We start from the raw sequence: 17434 nt of genomic DNA, 5'->3' as shown, positions 1-17434 counted from the left end.
CCCAACACCTCCCTCTCTCAATTACAGTTCTGCCCCACCAATCTGGGCCCAACCTGCCATTCGAATCCATTTGCCAAATTGGCGCTCGTGGGCCGTAGGCAGTGCTACAGTCGAACCTCGAGGGCGGGCGGCCAAGACAGCGACACACTGCGCTCCAACGGGGCAAGGCTTCATTTCAAAAAATAAAAGACACGAGCTGGCCCACCGCCGGCCGGCCCCACCTGTCGGCGCCTAAATAATTCGTCCTTTGTCTCTCTCCCTATCGGCTATCGCCCTCGTTTCGTCGCCATTCCCTTGCCCCCTCCGTCGCCACCGCGCCCAAATCAGCAGCTCCCGGAGCTCGCCAGCCTCCGCCGGGCCGGCGAAATCCTCGCAGCTGCCCCTCCGGAGCCGTGTCCCGCCGCCGCCGACGGCCGCGGCGGGTAGTCGGTGTCCACGGCGCGCTCCTCCTCGCCGCCGCCATAAGATCTGAGCGAGCGAGCTCCTGCTGCTGTATAGGTCTGGGGGTTAGGGTTCCGGCTTGGCGGGTGCTGAGGCGGCGTCCATGGCGGGCCCCAAGTTCGGGTCCTTCAAGTCGGAGAGCAAGGGGGACTCCGCGGCGGCGGCCGGCGCGGCGGCGCAGAGGAGGGACCCGTACGAGGTGCTCGGGGTGGGCCGCAATGCCACGGAGCAGGAGATTAAGAGCGCCTTCCGCCGCATGGCCCTCAAGTAAGTCTAGCTCTCGGATTTCGGGCAGTTCTCTCGCGCTCTTGCTCTGCTTGCTCAGGAGTCAGCTCGGTCTATAGGAGGAATTGCTCTACTTTCTGCGGATATTAGCTCATTTCGCATCAGTTTAGCTCTAGTACGAGAGTCTATTAGCTAATTTTGAATGAAATTGTCGCTTCTAGCAACGGCCGGCACACCATTTTCTGGGACCTTTTTGAACTGCGTGTTAGACTCAAACACCAGACCAGGATGATTATGTAATTCAGTACTAGCTCCGCTAGCTTGTTTAGCAATAGTTTGATGAAGGGCCACAGGCAGCTGTTTCAGTAATTCGCTCGTCCTGCAGGTACCATCCAGATAAGAACGCAGATGACCCTGTGGCCTCGGAGAAGTTCCAGGAAGCCACATTCTCCTACAACATCCTGTCAGATCCAGATAAAAGGCGGCAGTATGATTCCTCCGGTTTCGAGGTGGCCTACGACATGATTTCAGTAGTCTGAGTGGCTTCTTTCTCCTGCGACTAACGCTTTTGTTACCGCTCAGGCCATCGAAGCAGATAGTCATGAACTGGAGCTCGACCTATCGAGTCTCAACACTGTAAATACGATGTTTGCAGCTCTTTTTAGGTAGCTTATTGAGGATATTTCTGTTTTATTCTACAGTATTTAATCTGTTTATGACGCCATGTAATGATAGTCACGTTTGTGTAGCAAGCTAGGGGTACCAATTAAGACCACAGTTTCAGCAACAGTTTTAGAGGAGGCGTTGAATGGGTCGGTGGAGATTTCTCAGCTTCATCTGGGCAAATCCGTGTGCAAGAAGGTTGACAACTGCTCCCATTGTCTCTTCTCTATGCATTTTTTTTTTGGTCGAGCAAGTAATATTTTAGATTTAAATGTTGGCAGGTGGAGAAACAAACAGCTCATTTTTATTCAGTCGACATAACAGAGGAAGAAGCCAAATTGGGGTTAGTGTGTAGGGTCCGTTCAACTTCGAAAAGTAAATTCAAGGTCAGTTGCAAATTTGTCATCTGCACCTACCTGTCTTATTCTTGTCACAACTTAACTACTCCATTACATTTCTTTGGCTGAGAAGCTACATCTTCTCTTCATTGTGATGTTGCACTTGGATAAATGAACTATGTATTTGTTCCTTTCTACTAGTTATTTTTTCACATTCTGAATATCAAGAAATTTGTGATGATATGTGCACCATTTCAATTTTTTAACCAAACAGATAATTAGTTGTTTCCCTTGAGATTATCATGGCATTGGATATTTGAAATTGGGAACAATCTGGACACCGTATTTTGTGTGATTGCACTTCAAGTTTAGCAAAATTTCGGGTTTCACATATAGGTTCTTATTTCTAAGGCAGATCCTTTTCCTTTCAGTTGCTCTATTTTGAACCTGAAGAAAACGGTGGGTTAAGCCTTGCTTTACAGGTATGTTTAGCCGGTTTATCATTTATTTATTCTTGACAGAAATAAATTCCAACGACTCTTCTATTTGCAACTAGTTTGTCACCTGCCAAGCATGAATTGTCAATGCATGATTTATTTGTTGCCATCAGCTGTTGATCTTTCCTAATATTTTCTTTCTGAAAAGTGTGTGTCACATAGTCCACAGGACGTTCTAGATCATATGGTGCATTATTCCATGTTTCTCTGTAACATGTATTTTGTTTCGTACAAACCTGTGTTATTAGAATCATCTTTGTGTTAATTGTTCGGTGACTCAACGGTTCCTTTTTTCTTTTAACCTTAAGATTACTCCTAAAAAAACCTTGAGTTGCATTGTAATAGTTGTACCACGTGAAGCCTAGAAGCTTTGCTTTCTTTATACAGTTGGAACTTCCCTCTTCCCTCACGTAGGTAACTTAGAATTGCATTTTGTAAATTCATGTGAATGCCAGATATGTCGCCAGCATCATCTGAGGTTTAGATATGGCCCGTATGTCTCCAGGCCTCCAGGGACCAGGGACATCTGCTATAAACTGCTTTCTGCATAATCTTACCAGGGAGCTGCTTTCTGTAAATGGCCTAAACCTTAACAAAGTATAATTGTGATTCTATCCCCTATCCAGAAGCTTTCTTTAAATTCTGGCACTTGCACGTGTTGCATTCTATGGCCTAACCAGGTCTTCTAGTGTGATGGGATTAGTCACATTTTCATGTCGTGAAATTTGTGTTGCATATACTGTAATGTCTTGAAACTAAACTTCTGTTCTTGATTTTTGGCGCGCTAGGTTTTGAGGCTTTTTTGAGCATTCTATCGGCTAACATCTATCAGTCTGTTGCAGGAAGATAGTGCAAAGACCGGGAAAGTTACTTCTGCTGGGATGTTCTTTCTTGGCTTTCCTGTGTACCGTTTTGAACATACTAATTCAGTGAGTATACAAGTAGTGTCTTGTTGTCTCCTTGTGTTTCTTTGTGTGTTACCTCTTTACAAGTTCCAATTATTTCCAGGCTGCTGCTGCAAAAGATCCTGATAGTGCATTCTTTAAGAGATTGGATGGCTTTCAACCATGTGAAGTTAATGAACTGAAAGAAGGGACCCATTATTTTGCTGTTTATGGTATGCCACTTTATGTTACATCCAGTAAAATTATTGATGGCAAACAAGCATTGGCTTAAATAAAGTAATTACTCTATTAGGCGATAATTTCTTCAAAAGTGCAACCTACACCGTAGAGGTTGTATGTGCCAAACCCTTTACCGCTGAGAAGGAGAAGCTACGAAGCGTGGAGGCAAAGATACTTGCAAAGCGGTCTGAGCTGTCTAAATTTGAGTCAGAGTATAGGGAGGTATTCCCTCACCTTCTGAATATTCTCTACTAAAATGGCCTGTTAAGTGAAAGCACGTCATTATTAAGAGCTGAAATTGGCAGGTTTTGGCAAAGTTCACTGAGATGACCAGCAGATATGCTCAAGAAATGCAAACGGTATGTGTAATTGTAGACAATTTGTTTCTGCTTCTCATCTTGTTCTGACGTCATGGTTTGTTCATAGATCGATGAGCTTCTCAACGAAAGGAATGCAATCCATGCATCCTACACCAACAGCCCAACTCTAAAGCGGAGTTCCAGTGGCGGCAAAGAGAGGCCATCCTCTAAAGGGTCCAAAACTGATGATGAACACAGTGCGAAAAAAGAGAAGAAATCGAAGAGTCCGGCGATGGAGGCACCAGTGAGTGATGAAGAGGGCCCTAAAAAGGAAAAGAAAGCTAAAGAGCGCGTTCGCAGGAAGAAATGGTTCAGCATCCATCACTTGAAAGTTGACAAGAGAAGACCCTGCTGAAAGACGTAATGTATTGTCCTACTGTATTATTTTGTTTTGATGACACCACTTGCAGTTATTCACCTTTCTTCCTTTCTAATTCTAATGTTATACTATTATCTGTAGGTACTACAACCTGGTACTCACAGGATATGGCAAGGATCTCGTTTTGACCTCCCGAAGGGCACGCGCTTGCTCTTATCTTTTCTCCTTGTACCGTACGGAATTGTTTCCTGAAAATTCAGGAATCTGGGCAGATTTGGAAATGTTGTAAAGAAATGTATGCGTAGCATTTTGTTAGGTGATTGCTGGTGCTGCATCTGTCCTCTCTGAATTTAGAGGGTTATTGTTGTTTGTATACAGCCTTAAGAACATGTAATGTTAAAGACTACGGCAGAATCCAGTGTTACATTCATTCATTCTTTTTTGGTGATGCCAATGCTGATCTGTTGCTTGACGTAATCTTTGCTTGGATCTCCCATTTAAGAGAGTTGCATCATTTCTAGTACAGTATTGGTTTCTTGTGATAAATTTAACAAAGAGGCTTCACCACAAATTGACTGATGAAACATCAATGGAACGACATCATTTTAGCAGCTGTGAGTCTGTCGTTGGCATACTCCAGTATTGACTAGTGAATAAGTTTTTAGATAGTGAGCTTCTGTATGACCATACTCGAGTGCTGAGCTCCTGATTAATAAGCACATAACGTTACCAACTGAAGCCATTTACTTGTGCAATCTGAAAACCAGGGAGTTGGGCAATTCGCCATGAATGTATGCTAACAGAATGCAGCAATCGTACGTAACAACGCAGCTAGCAATTAGCTAGGCCTAAAGGTAGTAAAGACCAGAGCAATGGACACGTTATTTCAGACATGCATGGTGCATGTCTGCTCTCCCTCTCCGGCCTCTTGTTCCTCCTAGAAGCACTCCCGGCCACTCCGTTCCCGCCATTCGCTCCCCTCCACCGGCTCCGAGAAACATCCTCTCCAAGTCCCCCGCCGTCCCCTCTCCCTCGCATTTCTTGGACCGCCGCGCACCTCGCCGGCCCTGACGTCGCCTGCTAAGCTAGGAGGGATAAAATTAACCCAAAGAGCCACACGCGCGCAGGATCCACGTACCAAGCAGCAGCTAGCAGCCATGCGGCGCATGTCCCTCCTCCTCCTGGCCGCGGCCGCCCTCCTCGCCGCCGCGGTGGTGGCAGTGCATGCCGGGCCCCCGCCTCCTGTGAAGCTGTCGCCGGACTTCTACAGCCAGACGTGCCCACGGGCGGAGCGGATCATCGCGGAGGTGGTCCAGTCGAAGCAGATGGCGAACCCGACCACCGCCGCGGGCGTGCTCCGCGTCTTCTTCCACGACTGCTTCGTCAGCGGCTGCGACGCCTCCGTGCTCATCGCGCCCACGCACTACGCCAAGTCCGAGAAGGACGCGGACATCAACCACTCCCTCCCCGGCGACGCCTTCGACGCCGTGGTGCGTTCCAAGCTGGCGCTGGAGCTGGAGTGCCCCGGCGTGGTCTCCTGCGCCGACATCCTGGCCCTGGCCTCCCGCGTCCTGATCACCATGACCGGCGGCCCCAGGTACCCGGTCCCGCTGGGCCGCAAGGACTCGCTCTCCTCCAACCCCGCCGCCCCGGACGTGGAGCTCCCGCACTCCAACTTCACCGTCGGCCGCATCATCGAGCTCTTCCTCGCCAAGGGGTTCACGGTGCAGGAGATGGTGGCGCTCTCCGGCGCGCACACGCTCGGCTTCTCCCACTGCCAGGAGTTCGCGTCCAGGATCTACAACTACCGCGACAAGGGCGGCAAGCCGGCGCCGTTCGACCCCAGCATGAACCCGACCTACGCCAAGGGGCTCCAGGCGGCGTGCCAGAACTACCAGAAGGACCCGACCATCGCCGCCTTCAACGACATCATGACCCCCGGCAAGTTCGACAACATGTACTACGTCAACATCCAGCGCGGCCTCGGCCTGCTCAGCACCGACGAGGACATGTGGTCCGACATGCGCACCAAGCCCTTCGTGCAGCGCTACGCCGCCAACAACGCCGACTTCTTCGACGACTTCTCCAAAGCCATGGAGAAGCTCAGCATGTACGGCGTCAAGACCGGCGCCGACGGCGAGATCAGGCGGCGCTGCGACGCATTCAACAGCGGGCCCATCACCCAGTGATCGTGCTATGATATGAAATGTGTCGCGACGATCACTGCATGGTGGCACTCAGATTCAAGCAACAAAGTTATAGAGGCTGGGTGATATGTCGAGTTTAATTAATTCTTGTTCGATCCAGTAATCCCTCCCTTTAGTTTGTGTGTGCGGTGACATCTACGCATTATTTATATTTATTTTCTTTCTTTTTCATCTATCATATCCTCTAACTCAGGTATGTCCTAAGTATATCCGTTTCATGATCTCATTCCCTACTGTTTCTTTAGGATATGTGTAAACTGTAAAGTCACATTGTTTAATATACAAGAAACTCTAGTGTTTGTTTTTCATTACTATTTTCTCCTATTCATATTAGTTGATGCTAATATATATGTAGCTAGACATATTTTAGTTGTCGATACATCCATTTCAGTACCAATAATATAGATCGGAGAGATTAAGAAAAAGAAATTTAAGTTTTTTTTTTTGAAAACACCATATATTAAGTCAGCAGGCCGCCTCATTAAAAACATCTCAGTCCCCTTAAGTACTCTGGTGAGCGGCCTTAAAAGATTTAGTCTTGCCCCCAATGAACCGTTTTTTTCTTCTCCCCGTGTCCCAAGAGTATCACGGTTCACGGCTGAAAGAACATCTCTCATATTATGTTTTTATGTGTTTGATGTCAATGTATGTGATACACTAATGTTTGTTTAAGTGGTACATGGATTATATAGATACATATATATGTGTGATGGATGTTGTAAGTCGTGTCAAAAAGAAGCTGTAACAGGATCACCAGGCCGGATAATCCGGGCCGGATATTTTCAAAATATCCGGGCCCCATTTTTTGGCTAAGGACTTGAGGATTTGTGGCTCAGTACACCCTGGACATGGGCCGGAGATTTGCCCGGATATTTGCCCGGATTTGCCACAGGGCCGGATAATCCGGGCCGGATATTTCCAAAATATCCGGGGCCCTCGAAATCGGCTAAGGACCTAAGGAAAAACAGCTCTGGACAGGGGCCGGACATTTGGCCGGGTTTTCCCCGGAGCCGGATTTTCCGGGGGGGCCGAATTATCCGGCCCTTACTTAGGTCGGATTATCCGGCCCCCCGGAAGCTCCAACGGCTGGAAATTGGAAGGGGGTATTTATACCCCCTTCTTCTACCTTGCTCCTTGCTCAATCATTGCACAAAAATCTGCCAAGCTTCACCTCCATTAGAGCCACCTCAAAAACACAAGATTTGCAAGATCTCCTTCCTCCCCCAACCAAAGTTGTTGATCTTTGGAGATTCGAAGGAGAAGACACCGATCTACATCCTCACCGAAGCGATTTACATTTCTCCCTCATTTGTTTGAGGGCCCTCTTGCTAGTGTTCCTTTTGGTTCCCTAGTTGATTGTTGTTGATGTGTTATTGTTGTTGATTGTTGTATTGCTACAGATTTGGGAGCCTCCAATTCGGTTGTGGATGTGTGCCCCAAGAACCTTGTAAAGGCCCGGTTTCCGCCTCGAGGAAATCCCTTAGTGGAAGTGGGCTAGGCCTTCGTGGCGTTGCCCATAGGAGATCCGAGTGAAGCCTTCGTGGTCTGTTGGTTTGGCTTTCGTAGCAACTACACTCCTCCAAACGTAGACGTACCTTCTTGCAAAGGAAGGGAACTACGGGAATCATCTCCGTGTCTCCGCGTGCTCCACTCTCGGTTACCTCTATCCTATTCTATCTCTTATATTGTGTAGCTATATCTTGCTTAGTTGATTACCTTGTCATATAGGTAAATTCACTTAGTTGCATATCTAGAGAATTTACCTTTGTGTCAAGCCTAAATTGAAAAAGAACTAAAAATTGGTTAGCACCTATTCACCCCCCTCTAGGTGCGGCATACGATCCTTTCAATCGGTATCAGAGCCTCGGCTCTTATTTCGGGCTTAACCGCCTAAGAGTATGTCGGACGAGGATGAAGGAGATATGCCCTAGAGGCAATAATAAAGTGGTTATTATTTATATCTTTATGTTTATGATAAATGTTTATATATCATGCTAGAATTGTATTAACCGAAACATTAGTACATGTGTGATATGTAGACAAACAAGAAGTCCCTAGTATGCCTCTTAAACTAGCTTGTTGATTAATGGATGATTAGTTTCATAATCATGAACATTGGATGTTATTAATAACAAGGTTATATCATTATATGAATGATGTAATGGACACACCCAATTAAGCGTAGCATAAGATCTCGTCATTAAGTTATTTGCTATAAGCTTTCGATACATAGTTACCTAGTCCTTATGACCATGAGATCATGTAAATCACTTATACCGGAAAGGTACTTTGATTACACCAAACACCACTGCGTAAATGGGTGGCTATAAAAGTGGGATTAAGTATCCGGAAAGTATGAGTTGAGGCATATGGATCAACAGTGGGATTTGTCCATCCCGATGACGGATAGATATACTCTCGGCCCTCTCGGTGGAATGTCGTCTAATGTCTTGCAAGCATATGAATGAGTTCATAAGAGACCACATACCACGGTACGAGTAAAGAGTACTTGTCAGGAAACGAGGTTGAACAAGGTATGGAGTGATACCGAAGATCAAACCTCGGACAAGTAAAATATCGCGTGACAAAAGGAATTGGTATCGTATGTGAATGGTTCATTCGATCACTAAAGTCATCGTTGAATATGTGGGAGCCATTATGCATCTCCAGATCCCGCTATTGGTTATTGGTCGGAGTGAGTACTCAACCATGTCCGCATAGTTCACGAACCGTAGGGTGACACACTTAAAGTTGGATGTTGAAATGGTAGTATTTGAATATGGAATGGAGTTGGAATATTTGTTCGAAGTCCCGGATGTGATCCCGGACATCACGAGGAGTTCCGGAATGGTCCGGAGAATAAGATTCATATATAGGATGTCATTTTATGTGAATAAAATGTCGCGGAAGGTTCTAGAAGGTTCTAGAAAAGTCCGGAAGAAACCACCAAGGAAGGTGGAGTCCACATGGGACTCCACCTCCATGGCCGGCCAACCCTAGTGGGGAGGAGTCCCAAGTGGACTCCCCCTTAGGGGGCCGGCCAAACCCCACATGGGAGGTGGAACTCCCACCTTGGTGGGAGTCCTAGCTTGGCTAGGTTTCCCCCCTCCTATGGAAGGTTTTTGGTTCGGGTCTTATTCGAAGACTTGGACACCACCTCTTGGGGTTCCACCTATATAATGAGGGGCCAAGGGGAGGGGCCGGCCACCCCAAGACCACAGCCTGGCCGCCCCCTTGAGTGGCCGGCTACCCCTCCCAAACCCTAGCCGCCCCCTCTCCTCCATAGCTCCCGCGTGCTTTAGCGAAGCTCCGCCGGAGTTCTCCACCGCCACCGACACCACGCCGTCGTGCTTGTCGGATTCAAGAGGAGCTACTACTTCCGCTGCCCGGCTGGAACGGGAGGTGGACGTCGTCTTCATCAACAACCGAACGTGTGACCGAGTACGGAGGTGCTGCCCGTTCGTGGCGCCGGAACCGATCGTGATCAAGATCTTCTACGCGCTTTTGCAAGCGGCAAGTGAACGTCTACCGCAGCAACAAGAGCCTCATCTTTTAGGCTTTGGAATCGCTTCAAGGGTGAGACTCGATACCCCCTCGTTGCTACCGTCTTCTAGATTGCATCTTGGCTTGGATTGCGTGTTCGCGGTAGGAAATTTTTTGTTTTCTATGCTACGTTATCCTACAGTGGTATCAGAGCCGTGTCTATGCATAGATGGTTGCACGAGTAGAACACAATGGTTTGTGGGCGTTGATGCTCTTGTTATCTTTAGTTGAGTACTTTGCATCTTTATGGCATAGTGGGATGAAGCGGCTCGGACTAACTTTACATGACCGCGTTCATGAGACTTGTTCCTCGTTCGACATGCAACTTGTATTGCATAAGAGGCTTTGCGGGTGTCTCGTCTCTCCTACTATAGTAAAGATTCAATTTACTCTTCTATTGACAACATTAGTATCAACGTTGTGGTTCATGTTCGTAGGTAGATTAGATCTATATCGAAAACCCTAAACCACGTAAAATATGCAAACAAAATTAGAGAGCGTCTAACTTGTTTTTGCAGGGTTTGGTGATGTGATATGGCCATAATATGATGATGAATATATGTATGAGATGATCATTATTGTATTGTGGCAACCGGCAGGAGCCTTATGGTTGTCTTTAAATTTCATGTTGAGTAGTATTTCAAAGTAGTTGTAATAGTTGCTACATGGAGGACAATCATGAAGACGGCGTCATTGACCTTGACGCTACGCCGACGATGATGGAGATCATGCCCGAAGATGATGGAGATCATGTCCGTGCTTTGGAGATGAAGATCAAAAGGCGCAAAGACAAAAGGGCCATATCATATCACATATGAACTGCATGTGATGTTAATCCTTTTATGCATCTTATTTTGCTTAGATCGCGACGGTAGCATTATAAGATGATCCCTCACTAAAATCTCAAGATAATAAAGTGTTCATCCTTAGTAGCACCGTTATCAAGTCTTGTCGTTTCGAAGCATCTCGTGATGATCGGGTGTGATAGATTCAATAAGTACATACAACGGGTGCAAGACAGTTTTGCACATGCGGATACTAAGGTGGCCTTGACGAGCCTAGCATGTACGGACATGGTCTCGGAACACATGATACCGAAAGGTAGAGCATGAATCATATGATTGATATGATGAACACTTTGAGTGTTCGCCATTGAAATCACACCTTTTCTCGTGATGATCGGGTTTAGGTGCGGTGGATTTGGTTCGTGTGATCACTAAGACAATGCGAGGGATATTGTTTTGAGTGGGAGTTCACCTAGATTTTTAATTATGTAGAATTAAAATTTGAACTCAATTTGTCATAAACTTAGTCTAAACTATTGCAAATATATGTTGTAGAGATGGCGTCCCCAATCAATTTTAACCAGTTCCTAGAGAAAGAAAAGCTTAAGAGCAACGGTAGCAACTTCACCGACTGGTTCCGTCATGTGAGGATCTTCCTCTCTCGGCGGAAATCTGCAATATGTGCTTGATGCACCGCTAGGTGACCTCGCTGCGTAAACTGAAACCGATGAAGTAAAAGCTGTTTACGCGACTCGGAAAACTCGGTACTCTCAAGTTCAGTGTGCCATCTTATGCAGTCTGGAATCCGATCTTCAAAAACGTTTTGAGCACCACGATCCTCATGAGTTGATGAAAGAGTTGAAGACTATTTTTGAGACTCATGCGGCGGCTGCATGATGGAAGAAGGTAGCTCCGTTAGTGAGCACATGCTCGCCATGACCGGGCATGCGAAGAAACTCAGTGACTTGGGAATAGTGATTCCTAACGGTACGGGGATTAATCGTGTCCTTCAATCACTGCCACCAAGTTACAAGAACTTTGTGATGAACTACAATATGCAGAACATGAACAAGGAGTTACCTGAACTCTTTGGCATGCTAAAAGCTGCGGAGATTGAGATCAAGAAAGAGCACCAAGTGTTGATGGTCAACAAGACCACCAGTTTCAAGAAACAGGGCAAGTCTAAGGGAAAATTCAAGAAGGGTGGCAAGAAAGCTGCCATGCCTCCTATGAAACCTAAGAACGGCCCTAAGCCTGATGCTGAGTGCTATTACTGCAAGGAGAAGGGACACTGGAAGAGTAATTGCTCCAAGTATCTGGCTGATCTGAAGAGCGGCCTTGTCAAAAAGAAGAAAGAAGGTATATCTGATATACATGTTATAGATGTTCATTTCACTGGTTCTCGTTCTAGTACTCGGGTATTTGATATCTGGTTCGGTTGCTCATATTTGTAACTCGAAACAGGAACTAAAGAATAAACGACAACTGCTGAAGGATGAAGTGACGATGCGCGTTGGAAACGGATCCAAGGTCAATGTGATCGCGGTCGGCACACTTCCTCTACATCTACCTTCGGGATTAGTTTTAAGCCTAAATAATTGTTATTATGTACCTGCGTTGAGCATGAACATTATATCTGGATCTTGTTTAATGCAAGACGGTTATTCATTCAAGTCCGAGAATAATGGTTGTTCTATTTTTATGAATAATATCTTTTATGGTCGAGCACCACAAAAGAATGGCTTATTTCTATTAGATCTCGATAGTAGTGATACGCATATACATAACATTGATGCTAAGCGAATTAAATTGAATGATAATTCTACTTATATGTGGCATTGTCGTCTTGGTCATATTGGAGTGAAACGCATGAAGAAACTCCATACTGATGGATTACTTGAATCACTTGACTTTGAGTCACTTGATAGATGCGAAGCATGTCTAATGGGAAAAATGACTAAGACTCCATTTTCTCGGTATGATGGAGCGAGCTACCGACTTATTGGAAATCATACATACCGATGTGTGCGGACCAATGAGTGTAGCATCGCGCGGTGGTTATCGTTATGTTCTAACCTTCACAGATGATCTAAGTAGATATGGGTATATCTATTTCATGAAACATAAATCCGAAACTTTCGAGAAGTTTAAGGAATTCCAAAGTGAAGTAGAAAATCAACGTAAAAAAAAGATCAAATTTCTACGATCTGATCGTGGAGGTGAATATCTGAGTTATGAGTTTGGCATGCATTTAAAGAAATGTGGAATACTTTCACAATTGACACCACCGGGAACACCACAACGAAACGGTGTATCCGAACGTCGTAATCGAACTCTCTTAGATATGGTTCGTTCTATGATGTCTCTTACTGATTTGCCTTTATCATTTTGGAGTTATGCATTAGAGACAGCCGCATTCACTTTAAATAGAGCACCATCAAAATCCGTAGAAACGGCACCGTATGAATTATGGTTTAACAAGAAACCTAAGCTGTCGTTCCTTAAAGTTTGGGGTTGCGAAGCCTATGTAAAAAAGTTACAACCGGACAAGCTAGAACCCAAAGCGGAGAAATGCGTCTTCATAGGATACCCTAAGGAAACTATAGGGTACACTTTCTATCACGGATCCGAAGGCAAAATCTTTGTTGCTAAGAACGGAACCTTTCTTGAGAAAGAATTTCTCACTAAAGAAGTGACTTGGAAGAAAAGTAGAACTCGATGAGATTGATGAATCTATACTCGTTGATCGAGTAGCGTTGTACCGGAAGTTGTACCTGTACCGCCTACACCGGCAACGAGAGGAAGCTAATGATAATGATCATGAAACTTCGAACGAGGAAACTACCGAACCTCGCAGATCGACAAGGGAACGTGCCACTCTCGATTGGTATGATCCTTGTCTAAATGTCATGATTGTAGATAACAATGATGAGGACCCTGCGACGTATGAAGAAGCGATGATGAGCCCGGATTCCAACAAATGGCAAGAAGCCATGAAATCCGAAATGGGATCCATGTATGATAACAAAGTATGGACTTTGGTAGACTTACCTGATAGCCGAAAGGCTGTCGAGAATAAATGGATCTTCAAGAGAAAAACAGATGCTGATGGTAATATTACTGTCTATAAAGCTCGACTTGTCGCAAAGGGTTTCCGACAAATTCAAGGTGTTGACTACGATGAGACTTTCTCACCGGTAGCGAAGCTAAAATCTGTGAGGATTTTGTTAGCAATAGCTGCATTTTTCGATTATGAGATTTGGTAGATGGATGTCAAAACAGCATTCCTTAATGGAGACATTGAGGAAGAGTTGTATATGGTACAACCCAAAGCTTTTGTCGATCCTAAAAATGCTGACAAAGTATGCAAACTTCAGCGTTCAATCTATGGACTCGAAGCAAGCATCAAGAAGTTGGAACCGACGCTTTGATAAGGTGATCAAAGACTTCGGGTTTATACGATGTCATGGAGAGGCTCTGTATTTACAAGAAAGTGAGTGGGAGCTACTGTAGCATTCCCGATATTATATGTAGATGACATATTATTGATCGGGAATGATATAGAACTATTAAGCAGATGTTAAAGGTTATTTGAATAATAGTTTTTCAATGAAAGACCTTGGTGAAGCATCATATATATTAGGCATCAAGATTTATAGAGATAGATCAAGACGCCTAATAGGGCTATCACAGAGTACATATCTGGACAAGATTCTAAAGAAGTTTAGAATGGACGAAAGTAAGAAAGGGTTCTTACCTATGTTACCGAGCAAGGTCTTGAGTAAGACTCAAGGACCGGCTACGACGGAAGAAAGAGAAAGGATGAGTAATATCCCCTATGCCTCGGCAGATAGGATCTATCATGTATGCCATGCTATGTACTAGACCGGATATAGCACATGCTCGTTAGTTTGACTAGCGAGATATCAAAGTGATCCAGGAATGGAACAACTGGACAGCGGTCAAGAATATCCTGAAGTACTTGAAAAGAACTAAGGATATGTTTCTTTGTTATGGAGGTGACCAAGAGCTCGTTGTAAATGGTTACACCGATGCAAGTTGGAACACCGATCCCGATGACTCTAAGTCACAATCCGGGTACGTGTTTATATTGAATGGTGTTGCGATAGAGCTGGGCAAGCTCGAAGCGGTGCACGGTGGCGAAGTCTTCAACGGAATCGAGTACATAGCGGCTTCGGAGGCTTCATCGAAGCGGTATGGATGAAGAGGTTCATTGTAGAGCTCGGTGTGGTTCCTAGTGCATTGGACCCATTAATCATTTACTCGTGATAACATGGGTGCCATCGCCAATGCACAAGAGCCAAGGTCACACAAGAGGCTGAAGCATATCAAGCTGCGTTACCACTCGATTCGCGAGTACATCGAAGATGGAGAAGTAAAGATTTGCAAAGTACATACTGATCCGAATGTAGCAGATCCGTTGACTAAAGCTCTCCCTAGGGCAAAGCATGACCAACACCGGAATGCCATGGGTGTTAGGTATATTACAATGTAATCTAGATTATTGACTCTAGTGCAAGTGGGAGGCTGAAGGAGATATGCCCTAGATGCAATAATAAAGTGGTTATTATTTATATCTTTATGTTTATGATAAATGTTTATATATCATGCTAGAATTGTATTAACCGAAACATTAGTACATGTGTGATATGTAGACAAACAAGAAGTCCCTAGTATGCCTCTTAAACTAGCTTGTTGATTAATGGATGATTAGTTTCATAATCATGAACATTGGATGTTATTAATAACAAGGTTATATCATTATATGAATGATGTAATGGACACACCCAATTAAGCGTAGCATAAGATCTCGTCATTAAGTTATTTGCTATAAGCTTTCGATACATAGTTACCTAGTCCTTATGACCATGAGATCATGTAAATCACTTATACCGGAAAGGTACTTTGATTACACCAAACACCACTGCGTAAATGGGTGGCTATAAAAGTGGGATTAAGTATCCGGAAAGTATGAGTTGAGGCATATGGATCAACAGTGGGATTTGTCCATCCCGATGACGGATAGATATACTCTTGGCCCTCTCGGTGGAATGTCGTCTAATGTCTTGCAAGCATATGAATGAGTTCATAAGAGACCACATACCACGGTACGAGTAAAGAGTACTTGTCAGGAAACGAGGTTGAACAAGGTATGGAGTGATACCGAAGATCAAACCTCGGACAAGTAAAATATCGCGTGACAAAAGGAATTGGTATCGTATGTGAATGGTTCATTCGATCACTAAAGTCATCGTTGAATATGTGGGAGCCATTATGGATCTCCAGATCCCGCTATTGGTTATTGGTCGGAGTGAGTACTCAACCATGTCCGCATAGTTCACGAACCGTAGGGTGACACACTTAAAGTTGGATGTTGAAATGGTAGTATTTGAATATGGAATGGAGTTGGAATATTTGTTCGAAGTCCCGGATGTGATCCCGGACATCACGAGGAGTTCCGGAATGGTCCGGAGAATAAGATTCATATATAGGATGTCATTTTATGTGAATAAAATGTCGCGGAAGGTTCTAGAAGGTTCTAGAAAAGTCCGGAAGAAACCACCAAGGAAGGTGGAGTCCACATGGGACTCCACCTCCATGGCCGGCCAACCCTAGTGGGGGAGGAGTCCCAAGTGGACTCCCCCTTAGGGGGCGGCCACCCCCACATGGGAGGTGGAACTCCCACCTTGGTGGGAGTCCTAGCTTGGCTTGGTTTCCCCCCTCCTATGGAAGGTTTTTGGTTCGGGTCTTATTCGAAGACTTGGACACCACCTCTTGGGGTTCCACCTATATAATGAGGGGCCAAGGGGGGGGGGGGCGGCCACCCCAAGACCACAGCCTGGCCGCCCCCCTTGAGTGGCCGGCCACCCCCTCCCAAACCCTAGCCGCCCCTCTCCTCCATAGCTCCCGCGTGCTTTAGCGAAGCTCCGCCGGAGTTCTCCACCGCCACCGACACCACGCCGTCGTGCTGTCGGATTCAAGAGGAGCTACTACTTCCGCTGCCCGCTGGAACGGGAGGTGGACGTCGTCTTCATCAACAACCGAACGTGTGACCGAGTACGGAGGTGCTGCCCGTTCGTGGCGCCGGAACCGATCGTGATCAAGATCTTCTACGCGCTTTTGCAAGCGGCAAGTGAACGTCTACCGCAGCAACAAGAGCCTCATCTTGTAGGCTTTGGAATCTCTTCAAGGGTGAGACTCGATACCCCCTCGTTGCTACCGTCTTCTAGATTGCATCTTGGCTTGGATTGCGTGTTCGCGGTAGGAAAATTTTTGTTTTCTATGCTACGTTATCTTACAGAGGAGCCTCCGGTAGGGGCCGCTAAGATGGTCTCCATGGGTGACTTCAATTCGTTGAAGTCCTCCATGGAAGCTCAAATGGAAAGCATGAAAAAGATGATTTCCGAGCTTTTGAATCCGGTCCCTCCCAAGGCTCCCATCGTAGAGGTTAAGGACACGGGTGCGTTAGAAGAAGGAGATGCTTCGGCATTACCCTCCTCTACCAAACCCGTGGAAGGTGATAACTTAAACACTATCAAATCTCCCATTGCATCTCCTAGGGGAACTAGTGGAGGTGAGAGCTACAATCGAGTACCTCCGCCTTTCCTATCTCCCGATATACCGGTTCCCCATCCTCATATAAACATTCGGGGCGACCCTCCTAAGTTTTCCGTTAATGATTTCGATATTTGGCAATTTGAGTTTAGCTCTCATGTTCGCAGTGCCTCCAATGAACTTTGGAGAATCATCGTGGAAGGCTTCAAGCCTTACAACCCCAACAAGTTGACTAGAAGAGAAACGGTTGATAGTCAACTCAACAACACCGCCTTGCACATGATTCAAACTAGTGTGGGGACAAAGGATTTGTCTCGTGTTCAGAATTTCACCACCGCCAAGGAAGCTTGGGATGGT

General features: G+C 45.7%; 2 protein-coding genes across 3 annotated transcripts; both read left to right on the top strand.

Moving 5' to 3' along the window:
- Positions 1 to 443: 443 nt before the first annotated feature.
- LOC124688228 (chaperone protein dnaJ 16-like) lies at positions 444 to 4400 on the top strand. 2 transcript variants are annotated; one of them, XM_047221940.1, is made up of 12 exons: positions 444 to 708; positions 1052 to 1175; positions 1249 to 1331; positions 1416 to 1527; positions 1611 to 1715; positions 2099 to 2149; positions 3007 to 3093; positions 3173 to 3281; positions 3362 to 3510; positions 3594 to 3647; positions 3715 to 4012; positions 4108 to 4400. In XM_047221940.1, exons 1-11 carry the CDS (start codon positions 545 to 547, stop codon positions 4000 to 4002), a joined length of 1326 nt encoding a protein of 441 aa, XP_047077896.1. In that variant the 5' UTR covers positions 444 to 544; the 3' UTR covers positions 4003 to 4012; positions 4108 to 4400. The 2 variants fall into 2 exon arrangements, with proteins under 2 accessions (XP_047077896.1, XP_047077895.1); XM_047221939.1 differs by having other exon boundaries at positions 445 to 708; positions 3715 to 4007.
- Positions 4401 to 5123: 723 nt separating this feature from the next.
- Positions 5124 to 6163, top strand: LOC124688227 (peroxidase 31-like). Its single transcript, XM_047221938.1, has one exon. The coding sequence runs from the start codon at positions 5124 to 5126 to the stop codon at positions 6153 to 6155; it is 1032 nt and encodes a 343-aa protein (XP_047077894.1). The 3' UTR covers positions 6156 to 6163.
- Positions 6164 to 17434: the final 11271 nt, after the last annotated feature.

The sequence above is a fragment of the Lolium rigidum genome, chromosome 2, assembly GCF_022539505.1.
Source record: "Lolium rigidum isolate FL_2022 chromosome 2, APGP_CSIRO_Lrig_0.1, whole genome shotgun sequence".
NCBI classification, from domain to species: Eukaryota; Viridiplantae; Streptophyta; class Magnoliopsida; order Poales; family Poaceae; genus Lolium; species Lolium rigidum.
The sequence above is the reverse complement of the archived record's forward strand: the minus strand, read 5'-3'. Positions and strand labels throughout refer to the sequence as shown.